This window comes from Culex quinquefasciatus, chromosome 1 (genome assembly GCF_015732765.1).
Source record: "Culex quinquefasciatus strain JHB chromosome 1, VPISU_Cqui_1.0_pri_paternal, whole genome shotgun sequence".
NCBI classification, from domain to species: domain Eukaryota; kingdom Metazoa; phylum Arthropoda; class Insecta; order Diptera; family Culicidae; genus Culex; species Culex quinquefasciatus.
This window is the reverse complement of record NC_051861.1, coordinates 11566420-11582874: the sequence shown is the minus strand read 5'-3', so window position 1 is coordinate 11582874 and position 16455 is coordinate 11566420. Positions and strand designations below refer to the sequence as shown.

The 16455-nt window shown below is 50.2% G+C and overlaps 5 protein-coding genes across 5 annotated transcripts; 1 reads left to right on the top strand and 4 right to left on the bottom strand.

Moving 5' to 3' along the window:
* Nucleotides 1–2464, bottom strand: LOC6041728 (anaphase-promoting complex subunit 4). The gene has a single exon (XM_001850898.2). It carries the CDS (start codon nucleotides 2347–2349, stop codon nucleotides 46–48), a length of 2304 nt encoding a protein of 767 aa, XP_001850950.2. The 5' UTR covers nucleotides 2350–2464; the 3' UTR covers nucleotides 1–45.
* A 2575-nt stretch (nucleotides 2465–5039) lies between these two features.
* LOC6041727 (probable cleavage and polyadenylation specificity factor subunit 2) lies at nucleotides 5040–7805 on the bottom strand. The gene is made up of 2 exons (XM_038266980.1): nucleotides 7497–7805; nucleotides 5040–7283 (listed from the first exon to the last, which is right to left on the bottom strand). The coding sequence occupies exons 1-2, from the start codon at nucleotides 7643–7645 to the stop codon at nucleotides 5087–5089; spliced, it is 2346 nt and encodes a 781-aa protein (XP_038122908.1). The 5' UTR covers nucleotides 7646–7805; the 3' UTR covers nucleotides 5040–5086.
* A 262-nt stretch (nucleotides 7806–8067) lies between these two features.
* Nucleotides 8068–14618, top strand: LOC6041726 (claspin). Its single transcript, XM_038266979.1, has 5 exons — nucleotides 8068–8868; nucleotides 8928–9089; nucleotides 9150–11678; nucleotides 14176–14334; nucleotides 14395–14618. Exons 1-5 carry the CDS (start codon nucleotides 8191–8193, stop codon nucleotides 14518–14520), a joined length of 3654 nt encoding a protein of 1217 aa, XP_038122907.1. The 5' UTR covers nucleotides 8068–8190; the 3' UTR covers nucleotides 14521–14618.
* LOC6041724 (cytosol aminopeptidase) lies at nucleotides 12315–14135 on the bottom strand. The gene is made up of 2 exons (XM_001850894.2): nucleotides 13844–14135; nucleotides 12315–13786 (listed from the first exon to the last, which is right to left on the bottom strand). Exons 1-2 carry the CDS (start codon nucleotides 14036–14038, stop codon nucleotides 12395–12397), a joined length of 1587 nt encoding a protein of 528 aa, XP_001850946.1. The 5' UTR covers nucleotides 14039–14135; the 3' UTR covers nucleotides 12315–12394.
* LOC6041723 (single-stranded DNA-binding protein, mitochondrial) lies at nucleotides 14597–15336 on the bottom strand. The gene is made up of 3 exons (XM_001850893.2): nucleotides 15113–15336; nucleotides 14942–15050; nucleotides 14597–14882 (listed from the first exon to the last, which is right to left on the bottom strand). The coding sequence occupies exons 1-3, from the start codon at nucleotides 15204–15206 to the stop codon at nucleotides 14660–14662; spliced, it is 426 nt and encodes a 141-aa protein (XP_001850945.2). The 5' UTR covers nucleotides 15207–15336; the 3' UTR covers nucleotides 14597–14659.
* Between the last annotated feature and the right edge of the window lie 1119 nt (nucleotides 15337–16455).

Below are 16455 nucleotides of genomic sequence, written 5' to 3'. Positions count from 1 at the left end.
TCAGAAAAGAAACAGTTTCCTATGCCTAGTTTATTCAAATTATTCTCAGTTCGACTGCACCGACCCCTTGCTATCATCCAAGCTGCTGTTGTGCTCGTGCGACGTGTCCAGCAGCAGCTCGTCCTCCTCATCCTGCGCGTCCATATCATAGATGCGGATCGTCTTCAGCGACTCCGACACGACCGCCGCCACGTTCCGCGACCCAGACACCGCAATCCTCCCCCCGTCCAGCCCCTCCAACGGCTTCAACGCCCCGTCCCCGTCGATCAACGTGTACGCGTTCACCAGCCGAGCGCCCTGCTCGCTGATCGTTTGAGCGCTGCCGTACGGGATCGCTTCCAGCAGTTCACGGACGCGGTGCAGGGGCAGCTGCAGGAAGTAGCTTTGCGAGCGTCCTTCGGCGGTACGCGAGCGCAGCAGGGCGGAGAGCGTGTCTTCGTTGTAGAACTGAACGTGCTTGAAGGTGAGCTCGCCGACGTCGGTGAGGCGCGATTCAAAGTAGGGCTTTTCGTCGAAGCGGACGCGGAGGGCGCGGATGAGCGAGGCGGAGTTGCACTGGGCGATGACCAGACTGGACTCGGACTCGAGCAGCGCGAACAGAGACTGTTTGCCTTCGTTGGTGGGGATGTGGGACACGGCGCGTTGGAAGGATTCTTCGGGTGGGCAGCGGATCGAGAGGACACTGCGCTGTTGGAAGTCGGCCCCGATGACGGCGACGGGTTTCTCGAAGATACGCTCGATGCTCTGCTTGAGCTGGTTGTGCTGTTGGACGAGGGAGCTGCCGTCGTGGTGGGGGAAGATCAGCGGGCACGACTTGAGGCACGCGTTCTGCTCGAGCAGCTTGGCCCACTGGTTTGCGTTGTCCGCCATCGGTGGATAGGTTAGGGGTTTGTCTTCCAGATATTGGCCGACTCGTTCCAAGTTGAACTTGCGCTTCTTCTCCTCGGTGATGGTTTCGTCGGCTGGGAGTTCCGGACCGTTTGCCGCGTCAAAGTTGTCCAGAAATTCCGCTAGGTAGTTGATTTCTTGCTGCGTCACGGAAGGATTGTCCTCGGGGAGAGATTCGTCCATCAGGCGAAAGATTACGATGTAGAGCCAGCGGAAAAAGATCTTGAAGTCGCGCGTGCTCGTGTCGATCGTTTGCTGGAGTTCGTACGCCTTAATCAGGAACGCGCCACAGTTGACCAACGCCTCGTTGGTGACATCTCCCAGCAGAGGTTTGTAGTAGTACACGTTGCTGATCATCCCTTGAAGAGTGTTCAAGTGATAAAACACGCTGCATATTGCCGTGTGAAGCGGCTTCACCACCAACTTCTGGATCGTCGAGTAGCTCAACTCGATGCTATTGCCCAACTTCTTGAGTCCCTTCTCGGTCAAATCCCTCAACAGAAACTGCTCCAGCGCTGGCGAAGTGCACCCAAACATGAGCAGTTCCAGAAAGTCCGCCGCGATCGAACCCTGAGGCTGTCCGTGCGCGTACTTGGTCAGTTTGTTGTCCATCTCAAGCAGAACCGTTTCCCATGCTTCGATTATACACTCGATGGTGTCATTGATGTAAGCCATAGTGCCCAGGATGTGCGCGTGTTTGATGGCCAAATTCAGCAGCGAAGTGGAGTACTTCTGCAGAATGACGTTCTCGAAGATGAAAACCTCGAGCAGACCTTCCCGCTCGATCGTCACAAACAGTTGCTTAAAGTTTGAACTCATTTTTGCGTCCCGAATGCACGCTCCATCCGGACGAATGTTCAACCGTTGAAAGAGATCGATTTCGCAGCACGACAGCATGCCAAAGACGGACAGATTGATGTGTCCGTTGACGCTGCCGATGATCAGAAGATTCAAGATTTGCTTCGAGTAAAACTTGAGCGAGTTGTAGTCGCTGGACTTGGCCGTCGAAGACAGCGAATTCAAGTTCGGCAACGGAGGCAGAAACGTCGTGTGGTTGTTTATCGCGTCCCCGCTGCAGTTATTCTCCGTCACCTCGCGCGTATTCTCCGTCCAGTTCATGCAGCTAATGTCCGCCCGCACGCTGAAGCTGTAGATTTCCTCCTTGTTTTCGATGTTGATCAGCAGAACCGTCCCGTTGCTGTACGCCACGGCCATCACCTTCTCCAGCGGTCTCCAGGCGATCCCGCGCACCAGCAGGCCCTCCTCGGGTGGCGCCAGCTGCCACACCTTTTGCCACTTGAGCCGGTGCAGAATGACCTCGCCCCGGTCGTTGCCGATCGCGAGCAGATCCATCTTGTCACTCCACTTGAGCACGTCCACCCGGTAGCCGACGTTCCGGTTGCCGGTTTGCTTCATCTGCGTTTTCTGATGACCCGCCGCCGAGTACTTGAAGCTGGACATTGTGGCCGAAAGGTGCACTGGCACTACCGAAGGAGGATTACAACCGCGGGTTAAAGTTCCGTTGCAAACACCGGTTTGTTTACAAACAGCGCACCGGCTTCTCTTATTTTTTGTCTCGATACGTCAACGGAATAGTACACGGTTCATGAGAAACAATAAACTTAAAATTGGTTCAAAAAGCTTTTTAGAGCTATACTCAATTATGGGTAGGGTAGTTCAATAGGTTTTCAGGTTTATGCGGTACGCATTTCGGAAGTTATCGGTCAAGGAAGACTTCAAATGGGCAACAGCGGTAGAGTAAGCGAGCCCACCAGGGTAGGTAAACCCTCACCATCGCACTATCATTGATGCATATTTCGGTGCGTTCCTCTTCTCTTAAAATTTCTCTTCTCTTTCGCAGCCGAGTGATGGTCGGCTTGCTAGGGTACGTTATCCATTAGTGGACCCCTTTCCTATAGTGGACCCTCTGAAGGGTTTTTGATGAAAAATTCAATAAAAACACAATTTTAAGAGTGTTGTTGCCTACAAATCTTTTATTTGGCATGTTCAGCATCATTTAAATCAATGTCGACTGATATTGAATTGTTCTTTTCACCAAAATAAGTGTTTTGAGTTCGACATCTGAAATCAGCCATGGCCACTAGCATTTTCACAGCAAAACTGCATTTATATTTTATGATTGAATTAACTATCCAATCATTGTTTGACTGATTATTTAACTTCAGCAAGTCGAAATAATGTAAGTTTAAGGAACTTTACTAAAATAAAGCGAAGAACTGCTTATTTTATAGCAAAAATTAGGGGGGTCCAATATAGGACAACGAAAATCCAAACTTTTCCAAAAGTGGTCCCCTGTTAATTAAACCTTCAAAAATGAAGAAAACTGTGTATTTAACCCGCCCGTGTGGATCAATCGGACCGCGCGCTGGACTCACAATCCAGAGGTCGCCGGTTCAAATCCCGCGGCGGGCGCTCTAAAATTCTTTGTGTAAATATGGGTATTCGGCGCCGTCGCTCCGTGCCATACTTTCATACACTTAGGAGCCCAGGGCGGCGAAGTCCTTGTAGATAAAAGGAAGACACTAGTGGTTGGTACTAGCAATGGTGGCCGACAGCTATAAAGTCAACTTCGTTTTTTCGTGTATTTAACCAAAAGTTTCTCTTAAACATACAATGAATGCTTGTTGTTATCAAACTAAACGCATATTTTTTCAATTAAGAGGATGAATATAGCTGTGTCATGTTAAAAGTACCAAAAAAAGGCTGAAGCCGTAAAAAAATATAATTAATCAAAACTTTAGTCAATTATACTTAACTGAAGCATCATAACTGCAGTTTGAAATGATATTTTATAATAATAAATCAAGAACAAAACATTTTTTTAAATAAACATGCGTAGTTTTATTAGCAACTGTAAACAAATCTATTGTTTAGTTTCGGTCAACCATTTATGTAATTAATATGAAAAAATGTGCATCAAAATTACTTTTGTTTTAATTATTTTATGTTTACAGTGGTTTTTGAAACGTTTTCTCTGATCTTTTTCGGAAATAAATGTGTTTAAATGTCTGTTTGGTATTATAGTTGTTTGAAGCCAAATTTGTTAACAATACATATTTGTTTATGATAAAAAGTGAGCAGAATCTATCTTTTATTCATTATATCTATCATTAGACCTACACCATGCATCAAAACATTAAATATCGGTTAAATTTAGTTTAAAAATAACAGTTTGCCTATAGTGGACCCGGGTCCACAATCGGATTATGGACCCGGGTCCACTATAGGAAAAGGGGGTCCATAACAGGAAAAAAAACTTTTTTTTTCAAATGGCTATTTTTCTGCACAAAAACAAATAAACTAATGAAACAAATAGTCAAAATAGTTCAAAAGACTTCAGATTTCATTGTTTTGTACAAAGGGTTATGAAAAAGTACTTAAAATATTGAAAATTTGTGAAAAATGTGCTTCGGCTCTACTAGGGGGTCCACTAATGGTTAAAATACCCTATCGCGAATATCGAAAGCCCATCACATCGACGAGAAATACCCTCTCGCTGGCTCGGATGGAACTATCGTTCCAACCGGAGAGGCACGCACACGAAATTACTGTATACATACACTGGAGCTCACGCACACAAATGAACTCATTTCTACAGGGCTTACGAGCGAGAGAATTTCACGATTGCTCTTTCTCTTGCTTTCTGAGCGAGGGGACTGGCTATGTGAGAGATTTTTTTCCGTCTTACGCATCGGTTTGTTCGTTGCTCGCTATTTCATCGGCGACGTTTTCGCTTCGCTCTCTTGATGCAGTTTTGGGAGAACGCCGAAAATTTGATGATTTGAGCGAGGGACGATATCCAAAATCCCTCGCCATCGGCGAGGAAACGAGAAAATACCATCCCTGGAGCCCACCCCCTCCTTTCTGCTGTTTATTTATATCCTTTATGGACCCTTATTTATGAAGAAAGGTTCAATTCGAGGCTTAATTAAATGAATTAATCAAGATTATTTTTGCAATAACTCTCCAGTAGGGCGTAACCAACGTTTTAATCCCCAAGTTAGTCTGATATTTTTCTTCGTGAGAGCTGTGTAGAAATTTAACGTTAAAATCACAGATCTCATCATATTATAAAAAAATACAAATAGAGTTTTGTGAATTGTCATCAAAATAAAAAAACCCAACAAAACTTTCGGCCACAAAATCTAATCAAAGTTGTATTACTCCCCCAACGCCCTTACACAATCGCATACTGCTCGTACAAAAGTTCCCGAATCCGGTAGTAATCCTCCGACAAACATCCCTCAATGGTTACCTTTCCGGTGTCGATACGTCGCAACGCCAACGTCCCGTTGCTACACCACAGCACACCACCGGAAAATTCCGACGCAATGTTCGCCTTCATCAGGACCTGCTTGAAGTCGATCAGCTTCAGCTCGTTGATAAACACCGAGTTGTGCGCCGGCAGCTGATCGTTTAGCAGCGGGTCCAACGTCAGGATCTGCTTGTCGCTCTTGTCCTCGGTGATCTCGACCTGGTCCACGTCCATCGGTTGGTCCGACGCTGCCGCAGCAGCCGCCGCAATCGCGTTGTTCACCGTTATACTGTTGGTGACGCCGGTCAACGCTCCCGTGGTCGGTGTCTCCGGTTCGGCTGCTGCTCCACTGAACTGTTTATTTCGGATAACGATCTGGGCGTCAACCCAGGCCACTTCGGCGTCCTTGCCCTTCTGGAACTCGAGCTGCGAAACCAGCGCCTCCGTCAGTCGAACCTGGTAGATGTGAGTTTCGGTGGTGGCGTCGATGATCTCACCCCGATTTGGGCTGAACACTCGGGCACCGATATTCAGCTGACAGTGCTCGGAAATGTGGGAAGTGTTCTGAGAGGAACCGCGAACCACCACCACTCGACGTGGACGCAGCTGGGACAGAATCTTCAACATGGACTCACCATCGGAACGTCCCTCAAAGTCGATAAATTGAACCTGGGCGTTCACTTCCACCAGCTTTCGGCTGTTAATACACTTGGTTGGCTTGTCGAGTACGGTCATATCGTCCATTTTTTCCTTTTTGATATCTTCCGGTTTGATCTGATGGTTCTCCTTGTTATCTTCAGCTCCATCTGGACCTAGATCAACCATCCTGTACTCGTCAGCTTGAATAATTTCACCGTACTCATCAAACTTGATCTTCTCCTCGTGGAACGGGAACATCGCGTATTGCTTCTTGCTCGACTTGAAAAATCCCGTATGGGAGCGACCCTCCGGTCGAACTACTATGTCGTGCTTACCAGTGATGACACTCATCTCCAGCTCATCTTCCGAATCGGAGCTGCTGTCCAGATCCATGTCGCTCTTGATGACCGATCGATTGTGCTTCTCACCCTCCGTTCGCATGTACTCGTCCAACTCGGCTCCTTCGAGCTCAACACGTCGTCGCACGTCCAGCTCCAACTTACGACCATTTCCACCGTTATCGATCAGATCCCTAGCCAGTGTGCCCGGCGAAGATCGGCAGGTAATGATAATGCTGTTGTTAACATTCCCAGCCCACTGTACGAACAACTCCCGAGAAAATCCACTTTCCATGTCCGGAGAACTTGCCAGCACTACCTTCGGACTGGGAACCTTCGCCAAATCCGCCATCGTATGGCACAGCCGCAAATGCTTAAACTGAAATGGATTGTTCCGGGCACCCTCGAAGCTTTTCATCAACTTGTCGCTCATCCATTCGATCTGACTCTTGGCAAACTCGACCACATTGTAGCTTACGTTGTTCAACAGTGCCAACGAGTACGCCATCAAACCCGATTCCTTGTTCTTCCACAGCTGATCCAACATATGGGCCAGCTCCAGAACCCGTCCAGCGGTATCAACCGTCACCAGAACGTTTCCGTTGTTGCGCAACGTTTGCAAAATGTTGGTCATGAACTTTTCGTCCCTAGCCCGCCGCCGTGCCTGCTGATACCGAGCGTTGTACGCATCCGTAATCAACAGCGAGGGTCGCTGAAGCTTCTCCAGCTCGCATCCATTCAGGTGACGCTCCTTTTTGTGGTTAAAGTCGGTCGCGTACACAATGTCCTCTTCGCCCACCTTTACCACCTTCCAAATGGTGCCCCCAATCAGGTGACCCGCCGGAAGGGGCGTAATCGTGATGCCGTACCCTTTGCCCTTGAGCGAAACGCTCTGGTTGTACTTGAGCTGAATGATCTTGTCGAACGCGGCGTCCACGTCGTCCAGCGTGAACAAATCAAAATCGTACATGTTGTAGTGGCTCATGTACAGATCGTACATGAACATTTGGCCCATTTTGTACACCGGGATGGTCGCGTAGATGGGACAGTTTAGCCCGAGCTTACCCACCAGATACGGCAGCGCGCCGAGATGAAGCCCGTCCGGGTAGGACAGCAGAACTGCGTCGATTGTGTGGACGTACCTGGAGAAATTGGAAGAAAATTTACTTTAAAGGGTTACCCAATTTTGATTCGCTTCCGTATTTTTTGTTTCCTCAAAATTTCACAGGAATTTGATCAAACTTTCGTGAAAGTGTAACAATAACCGAGCAAAAAACAGCACAAATTTGAACTTTTCATCAATTTAAGCCCACAAATTTCCACAAAACCACTCAAAACCCGTCCCACAAACTCACTTCTTCAGCTCCTTGATAAAGTTCGGATCGAACTTCTCGTCCCAGCCGCAGTCGAGCAGGAAGCGCACCTCGTCCACCTGCAGGATGTAGCACGGCGGCGATTCGTCCATCGCGCCGGAAATGGCGTGCAGCTTGATAATCGACGTCATCGCGTGACGCTCCTCCGACGACACCTGCAGTCAACCGTCACCGAATCGCCTCAAAAAACACCGGGAAAATCCGCGAAATCAACTCCGTCGACGGGATGCTGGGGGGAAAAGCGGCGGCCACTCTGTTTTGGTCGCGCAAAGTTTGACGTTTGCTGTGACGTTTCTTGTTTGATGAGTTTTAGTCAGGGAACATTCTTTTATTACGTAATGCCAAATTTAAGATTTTAAGGCATCCCTCCCCGCCTTTGGAACACACTCTTCATACAAAATTGATATTTTGTATGAAGTTTACAAAACATTTTTTTTTGTACGAAACGAAATTCAACTGCGTCACGTAATTGAAGAATGCTCCCTACCTTCGTTTTGGCGCGAAATTCGAAGAGTTCGTCGTAGATCGGTGAAAATTTCAGGTGTCTTCGAGGATCTGTGTTATTTCCGACAAAAGTGGGTCAAAAACGTAAATTTTCAGCGGAGGTCGTTCCGGTGCACTCGACAAAGTGTTTAGATTGAAATTGGTGATCGAAACGTAAAATCATCAGTTGAAAATGGACGAAAATTCGAACCAAAGTTCGCGAGGCAGTCAACAGCAGCAGGACGACGACCTGGAGGAATCAAAACATCGCGAGACGGAATCGCCGATGACCCTGGAGTACAACTCCGATTGCGAGCTGACCGAGGGTGACACACTGCGCATGGAGGATTCTGACGAGGATCAAGAGCCGAAGACCGGTGAAGATCCCCAAGACTCGCAGGAACCTCCCAGTTCTGCCGTTTCGGAAACAGCTGAGGAGAAGAAGGTCACTCCACCGCGGAGCAGAATATCCCGACTGATCGATAGCGACTCAGAGGATGAGAAACCGAAACCCAGCGGAAATGAGAGTCCCTCTGCAACCACAACTTCGAAAAAGCCGGCCCGAATCATCGACAGCGATTCCGACGAGGCGGACAAAACCGTCACCACACGGCGAAACCTGATTGCAGACTCGGGCAGTGACTCGGACCAGCTGACGAAACAGAACCAGGCGATCGACGCCATCGGGGACGAGATCGACAAGACCATGAGCCGACTCAAGTCGTTGGTGGATTCGGACTCGAGCTCCGGGAAGGAGCAAAACTCCGTTGAGGTCGGTGGCGAAAAGAAGCGTAAAAAGAAGCTCAAAACGAAGAAGGAGCGGTCCCAGGCCAAGGAGAAGAAAACGGACCCGAAGGATCTGCTGGCCAGTGTGAGTGTTTTGAGGTTTGTTGGAAAAGAATCTTGAAATTTGATTTACTTTGATTTCAGCTCAATCTGGACTTTAGCGACGACAGTCGCTCAAAGGCTAGCAGTAGCGGCAGCGATTCCGAGAGCGGATCTGGCGCCGCCGGAAGTGACTCCGGAACGGAGAATCATGACAACAAAAAGAGTCGCAAGACCAAGAAGAGTTCCGAAGATAAACCGCAACGGGTATAAATTAATTCATATTGATTTCTTAAGTAGATTCTAATACAAAATGTCTTTCTCTAGATGTCCGCCAAGGTCGCCGCCGAGCAGATGAAGCTGATCCAGAGCGAGTCGCAGCGGATGGCGCGCGAAGCTTCGGTGTCCGTGCCCTATCACAAACCGAAGCAGCGCACGCTGGAGGAGTTCCTGAACCGGCGTACGGTTCAAAATCCGCTCCAGTTCCCCGTAGACGGCCGCCAAAGCCTGGCCGCGGCGATTCGGATGCCCCCGGAACAGCTGGAAGCTTTCGCCAAGTATCTGGAGGAGCGCGAGAAGGAAACGATCGAGTTCTTCAAGAACGAAAACGTCCAAGAGGAACCCACTGAAGAACCCGTTGAAACGCCGCAGGAGGTACCAGTCTCAGAGCCTGAAGCGACGACAACCCTCCCGGTCGTGGACACGGAACCGATCGAGTCACTGCGCGTCACCGACACCGAACCGGACGAGCTGGACGCGTTGGTCAACAAAACGTGCGAAAACGCCGAAGCGCTGCTGGCGGCAACCCAACCCTCCGATGAACCCACCTCTCCGAAACCTTCCACCAGCGGTGTCGCGATCGATTACGATCTCTTTACCCGCACAACGCCCACCTCCAAACTATCCCAAAAGAAGGCGGAACTCCTCGCGAACGCATCAATCCCCGCTTTCCCAACGCTGAAGGGCGGTCCGGATATGCTGATCGACCTCGATTCCGGCGAGCTGAAGCCGAAAACCCCGTCCGGACCGGACGCCCTGTTCGCGCGGTTCGCCAAGTGCAGCGGCAAGAAGGCGCAGTCGGCCCGCCACTCGCCCAGCGTCAGCATCCTGAGCACGGAAAACGGCGCCATCGAGCTGGACACGATAGCGTTGGTGCGCGAGCAGGAAAGCCGCGATCCGAACGGCAAGGATCCGATTCCGGGGGCTGCTTTCGCCAAGCTGCAGGCCGGCTTGCGCGAAAAGATGGCCAAGATCCGGATGGAGGCGCTGAAGAAGCGGCTGGAGGAGCAGCAGGGTGGCAAGAAGCTGGACGAGAGTGAGGATGAGGAGGAGTGCGAGGAGTTGGAGGTCGATGAGGACGAAGAGGGGGTTGACGATGAAGAGCAGGTGGACGGTGAAGCTGGGGAGGTTGATGACGAGGAGGTCGAGCCAGACGGCGATGAAGATCCGGAACAGGAAGACTCGAGTGAAGAGAGCAGTGACGACGAAGACAAGACAGGCGAACCGGAGGAAGTTCAGGGAGAGAAGAAGAAAAGCCGAATCATTGCAGCGTTTGAAGATTCCGACGAGGAAACCAAGCAAGACAAGCAGTCCAACGAGGACGCCACACTGCTCAAGAAGTCCGAAACTGAAGAACTCTTCTCGACGCTGGAATCGGACAAATTCACCCTCTCGGACAAGAACAACCTGGAAACTGGCGACACCATGTCGCTGCTTTGGAAGGAAACCGACGAGCCATCGGCGGAAGTCGGCAGCGCCACCCAAGCGGACAACGACCTGCTGGCACTGTGTTCGGGGCGGTTCGGAGACACGCAAGCGGTGACAAACGACGCGGCCCTCTTCAGTCAAGCCGGGCCAACTCAGCTGGGCGATAGCCAGCTGATGGCGCTCTGTTCGGGCACGTTTGCGACGCAAGCGCCGGAACTAGCGGTTGAGGAGGAGCAAAACAGCGAGGTGGTCAGCAAGGGAAAGCTGGTGATCGGGTCGTCTGATGAAGAAGGCGAACCGAAAGAAGGCGACAGCAGCCGTAAGAAGGTCAAACGGAAGAAGCGTCGCAACCTCAACATCTCCGATGATGAGGAAAGCGAATCGGACCAAGAACTGGACGCTGAAGAACCGATCGATCCGGAAGAAAATGAAGACCAGCCGGAACGGTACGTTGATTACGACTCGGAGGAGAACGAAGTCGAGGTGGTACTGACCAAGAAGGACAAACAAAAGGTCGCGAACGCGTTCCTGGAAAAGGAAGCCGAACTGTCGGAATCCGAGTGGGGCAGCGCAGACGAAGACGAAAAGGACCTCGATCGGTACGACGTCGAGGTGGGAGACGAGGAACAGTTCGACCAAGACCAACTGCAGCAAGACTTGGGCCGTATCCACGCGCGTCGCCTCCTCGAACAGGACAAAAAAGAGGTTAAAAACCTGCAGGACATGTTCTTCGAGGACGAGGAAAAGGACGGCGTCGGGAGGGAGCGCCAGTTCCGGTGGAAGAACGTCGAAACCACGTTCAGCCTGGACTACGACAAGAAACCGGAAGAGGGTGGTGAAGGGGAGGCCGGTGAGGAGGAATCGGAGGCCGAGTGGCGGAAGATGCGCCACGAGCGGGAGACGCTGCTCAAGGAGAAGAACATCGATCTGGACGAGGTACACCTGACGGATACGACGCTGCTGGACAAGACGCTGGAGGAAGAGGAAAACGATTCGGGGGTGACCAACACGGCGGTGGCGTCGACGACGTTGACGACCACGATGGTGCACACGAAGAAGCGGATTACCGTGGTGAGGTGCAAGAAGAGTGCGGAAGCTACGACGCCCAAGGATTCGCCGTTTCTGATTACCAAGTCGTCGTTTGTGCAGGTGAGTTGAGGTTGTTAGAAAGGAGGCCTTTCTTATTTTTTTTTTTTAGAATCTTATTTAATAGTAGTTTATGCAACAAGTTGCGAAAACAAGATTTTTTCAGCACGAGTCGTACATTTATCCAACTAGGTTTACCGAGTTGGATAAATACGACGAGTGCCGAAAAAACGAGTTTGCAACGACTTGAATGGAATTTTGAAAAGTTCATCTCTTCAGCACCCATTTTAGTCAAATCTGTTATTTTTGGTTGTTAAAAGTAGGCCTTTTCGTTTCTCCAGAAGAACAGAAAATGTTGACAGTTTCAACGCGGGATTGCAAAAATTATATTATTAATTTCTGAAGCAGCTATTACACTACGGCAAACAAACTCGCACTTTATGACAGTTTGCCTGCTTTGTTTTTTTGCCTGAATTTGTTTGTACTGACGTCAGCCTGCATACATTTTGCCTTGTTTGCGTGTCAAATGTCAAATTTAGATTAAATTTTCAAAACAACCTAAAATTTGGTTAAATTGCATTGTTTTGTTAAACAAAGGTCACGACTCATTTGTATGTAATCCCGATAAGAAATGTTAACAACTTTCGCGTGTCGGGCCGATAAAACTCAAAAATAGCTTCACACAGAGCGAAAAAAAAGTTTATCAGACAAAACAAATTTATTCGATCGATACAAAATAAATAAAACAGCAATAAATACATAAATAACTCAGCACCACGTCACTGCTCCTTACAGCAGGCCTGCGCAATAAACTCGATCAGCGTGCGGGTGGGCCGTCCGGCCATTCCCCGGCGCAGGTACGGAAAGTCCTCGCCCTTGGTGGTCATCACGTTGTACGTATCGATGTGCATCCACTGGCCGCAGGGCAAAAACTCCCTCAGCAGTGCCGCAGCCTTGCACGATTCTCCACCGACGCCCCGTCCCACGTTCTGCACGTCCACGTGCTCGGCCGAGGTCATCTGCTGCGTGTAATAGTCCCACAGCGGCAGTCGCCACATCCGGTCTCCGGTGTGGACGCCGGCGTGCTTGATCCGCTGCCACAGTTCTTCCGAGTTGGTGAAAACCGCGCTGCACACCTTGCCGAACGATTCCAGCACGTGGTCGGAGAGGGTCGCCACGTCAACGATGTACTTTGGGCCAAAACTTCCAGCGTACTGAAGGGCATCAACCAGGACCAGGACTCCTTCGTAGTCTGCATTTTCAATCTCGATGCTTTTGCCGTTACGTGGTGTTACGACATCTCCGGGTTTGACGGCGTTACAGCCGATCATGTGCTCGCACAGTGGGATCAGGGCGCGAATGTTGACCGGGAGTTTAAGGGCGGCGATTGCGCGGCAGGTGGCGACCACGCTGGCAGCGCCCGCCATGTCCCCTCGCATATCTTTCAGCGCGTGAATCTTCTTGGCACAAATGCCACCGCTGTCGTAGGTGTTGCCCTGGCCAATGAGGACAATTGGGCGATCGCTCATTTTGGTGCCGTAGTAACTTAGCTCCAGAAAGATTGGCGGCTCACAGGAACCCTTGGCCACGGTCAGGAACGCGTCCATGCCTTGACTCTCGGCCCAGCTGCGAACCTTCACCTCCACGTTCACCCCCGAATTGCACAGAATGTGCACCACGTTCTGAGCGAAGCTTGTCGGGGTCATGTGATTAGCTGGGGCTTCCATCAATTGCCGCGCCAGGTTCTGCGCCTCCGCCTTTGCCAACCCAATTCTCCACCCGTTGGAATCGCACGGCAGCGACGGCTCGTAATAAAGCTGCAACTGCGGTATAAACTGCCGGCGCTCCACGGCGCGCATTTCCTGGTTCACCCACAGCCCCAAATGCGCACCTTCCGCCGCCGATTCGGCGTGGCCAAAGTCCTCCACGTAGATCCGGCTCGTCTTGAGCTTCTGCAGCTCCTGACAGCCTGTCGCCGAGGCCAACCGGATCGCCTCCTTCGACAGGTCCATCTTCTCGACCGGATCGTACCCGAGACAGTCGCTGCCCAGGCCGCACACGGCCACCACCGAATAGGTCGGCTCCAGGTTGAAGAACAGTCGGGCCTCGCCACGCCGCGGCATTGGACCCGCGATCCGGAGCATGTCCATCAGCGCGCCGTGCGTGTAGTCCTGAGAGAGACAGAAAACCTCAAAACCATGACCTCAGAAGGGGTCAAACCCACAAACCTCATTGTACTTGGCCGCGTTCGGCGTCAGCAGGCCACTCTCCTCGTCCGAGTCGGAGTAGATTCCTAGCACGAGGCCGCGCGACGGTGGACTGGCGCACTTTTCCGCTCCGACCACGGTCTGCGAGTGGGAAAAGCGACGGCAAATGTTGCCGAGCAGCAGCGTGCCCCGAGGGTTCCAGGCACGGGTCAGCATCGTTGAATCTGGATGATCGAGGCGAAAATTTGGACTGCTCACGGGGTAAAGAGTTTGACGGGAATAAAATTTTCAGCTCGCTCAAATCACGGGTTGCTTGGTTTTATGCTAAAAAAATAATTCTTTCTATTTTACAGGGCAACAAGGCATCCTTCCTGACACGTGACGCGAGCACGCTGAACAAGCTGGCCAGCCTGGTCAAGACGAACCCGGAAGCGGAAGGAACCAACACGGTAGCCGCGAGCAAGGGACGCAACTTTGTGTTTGCGACCGTTAGTCCGGCGGTGGATAAGATGGTTGATTTGATCTACTTTTACATTTTTTGAATACTTTCAAAGTTTTCTTGAACTTTTCAGGGTTCCAAGCGGTCACTGGACGCGGTGGACGCCGGCGATGACCAGAGTGCCAAGAAGATCAAAACGACTGACGCGAGCAAGGACGGCAACAAAACCAAGAAGCGACTTCTACTTGGACTTCTGTAGGGACGATTGATTCGGCCCAAAATGTACAGCAATATCTCTTACTGGTTTAAGAATAGAATAAATAACGACCATTAAAGACTTTCTTATAACAAAACTAACTTTATTCTTGGTTCAACTCTACAAAGCTAAGCTAATCCCGTCACTGACTTTGGTTCTGAAGGAAGATCACGTCGTCCGCGATGACGCTGGTCGTCGGTCGCTGTTTGCCCTCCTGGTCCGTTATTTCGCCGTAGGTAATCTTTCCCGTCACCATCGTTCGCTGGCCCTTCCGCAGGTAGTTCATGACGGCATCGCGCAGGGCAGGTTTAAACACAACCACTCGATGCCAATCGGTCTTCTGCATCCAATCGCCCGAATCATACCTGCAATTTGAACCATAATAAGAATTTCTAATCTACGTACTAACATTGACAAATCTCACCGATAGTTGGAATGTGTCGCCACGGAGAATGTGACCACCGGGTGGGCTTCGCTACCGCGCTTCTGGGGATCTGCACCGACGCGCCCCAGCAGCGTGACCGTGTTTACGGCTGAAACGGAACGTCACGTAATTTTGTATCGGTTTGAAAGCATGTTGCGAAATTTAGCTTACTCTTTTCGATGCGATCTGGAGCGCTGCTGTAGCTTCGGATGAGGCAGCTGGGGACATTCGAGAGGAGGCGGGCGGCCGTTGGTCGGAGAAACATTATGGAAGGATTTTTTCTTTATTTTAAATGCAAATGGAACCAATGGAACGAAAAAAATGCGCGCTCTTGTTTGATTCGTGATGATTGCTTTTGCGGATTGTTGTTGACAGCTGCCGGCAAGCGTTTGTCTCCAACGACGGCGAACACAAAGGAAGTGTTGCCAAAACTAGAATAAAATCACGCGTATTTGGCAAATTAACCCTCTCACGACTTTTGAAAATAATATTGTTGCTATAGCTCTAGGGGGTGGACATAATGGTTAATAGACTATTAACAAATTAAAATATTTGGTTAAAGTATCGACATTTCGTTAATTTATTGACGAGACCCCACCTTTTCATATTTACCGTATAAAAAAAAACCTTGGTTTCCCACCCTAACTCTATGAACGTGTGTAAGAAAAAAATATATTTAGGACGCCATTTTTCATTGCTTTTGTTCCGTCGTGTTGATGTTGGAAGTTTTCGTTTTGTCGGTGTAGGAAAATACCCGGAAGGGACTTTGCGACGGAGAGATAAGTTTTCACCATTTTGACCAGCGACCGTGAACATCGGCGCAGTGCTGGAAAAGAACCGCTAGTGATAGCCGTACAACCGTGATTTCAATCCTAAGCCACCAGGACGAAAAAGGTGTCGTCCTGAGCTGCGAGGAATTCTATTCGGATGATGACGACGAAAACCAATCGCAATCCGGCCACTACGCTTGTCCCGGCTGTTCCGGCACCTCCCAGATCGCGTTGTAGCCGCAAGAATTTTGATCTCCCCAAAAGTATTCAGTCCCAGAAGAACCTGCTCCAACAGGCTGGTGTAAGGGTGCTTTTGTCGGATCAAGAGCACCGGCGGGATTGCCAGGAAATGGATGGATGCAACGGAAGCGGCGCAAGAGCAGTTGGTGTCAGCGCAACCGGTGCCGCCAAAGCCTTTCTTGAATCACCCAACCCGAACTAACCTCTACTTTTTCTAGCGTAACAGAAAACAAAGCGTGACTTCGGTCCGGAAACTTCAAAAATTTACGGAATTACGTCCGCCTTCGGAGAGCTACGTTCGAGAAAGACGGAGGCAACGTAGCGCTTAGCCAAAAGTATAGCTTATACTTTCGCACGAGTGCCGAGCGGCGATCGAGATATGGAGCAGCTGATTCTGTCGTGAGCATGACGATCCAAAAACTTCCGGAGTACGGATACGACTTCCGAGTGTCATCAAATGATGTACGATTACCGGGACCATAGTTGGTCACGATAATATTCAAG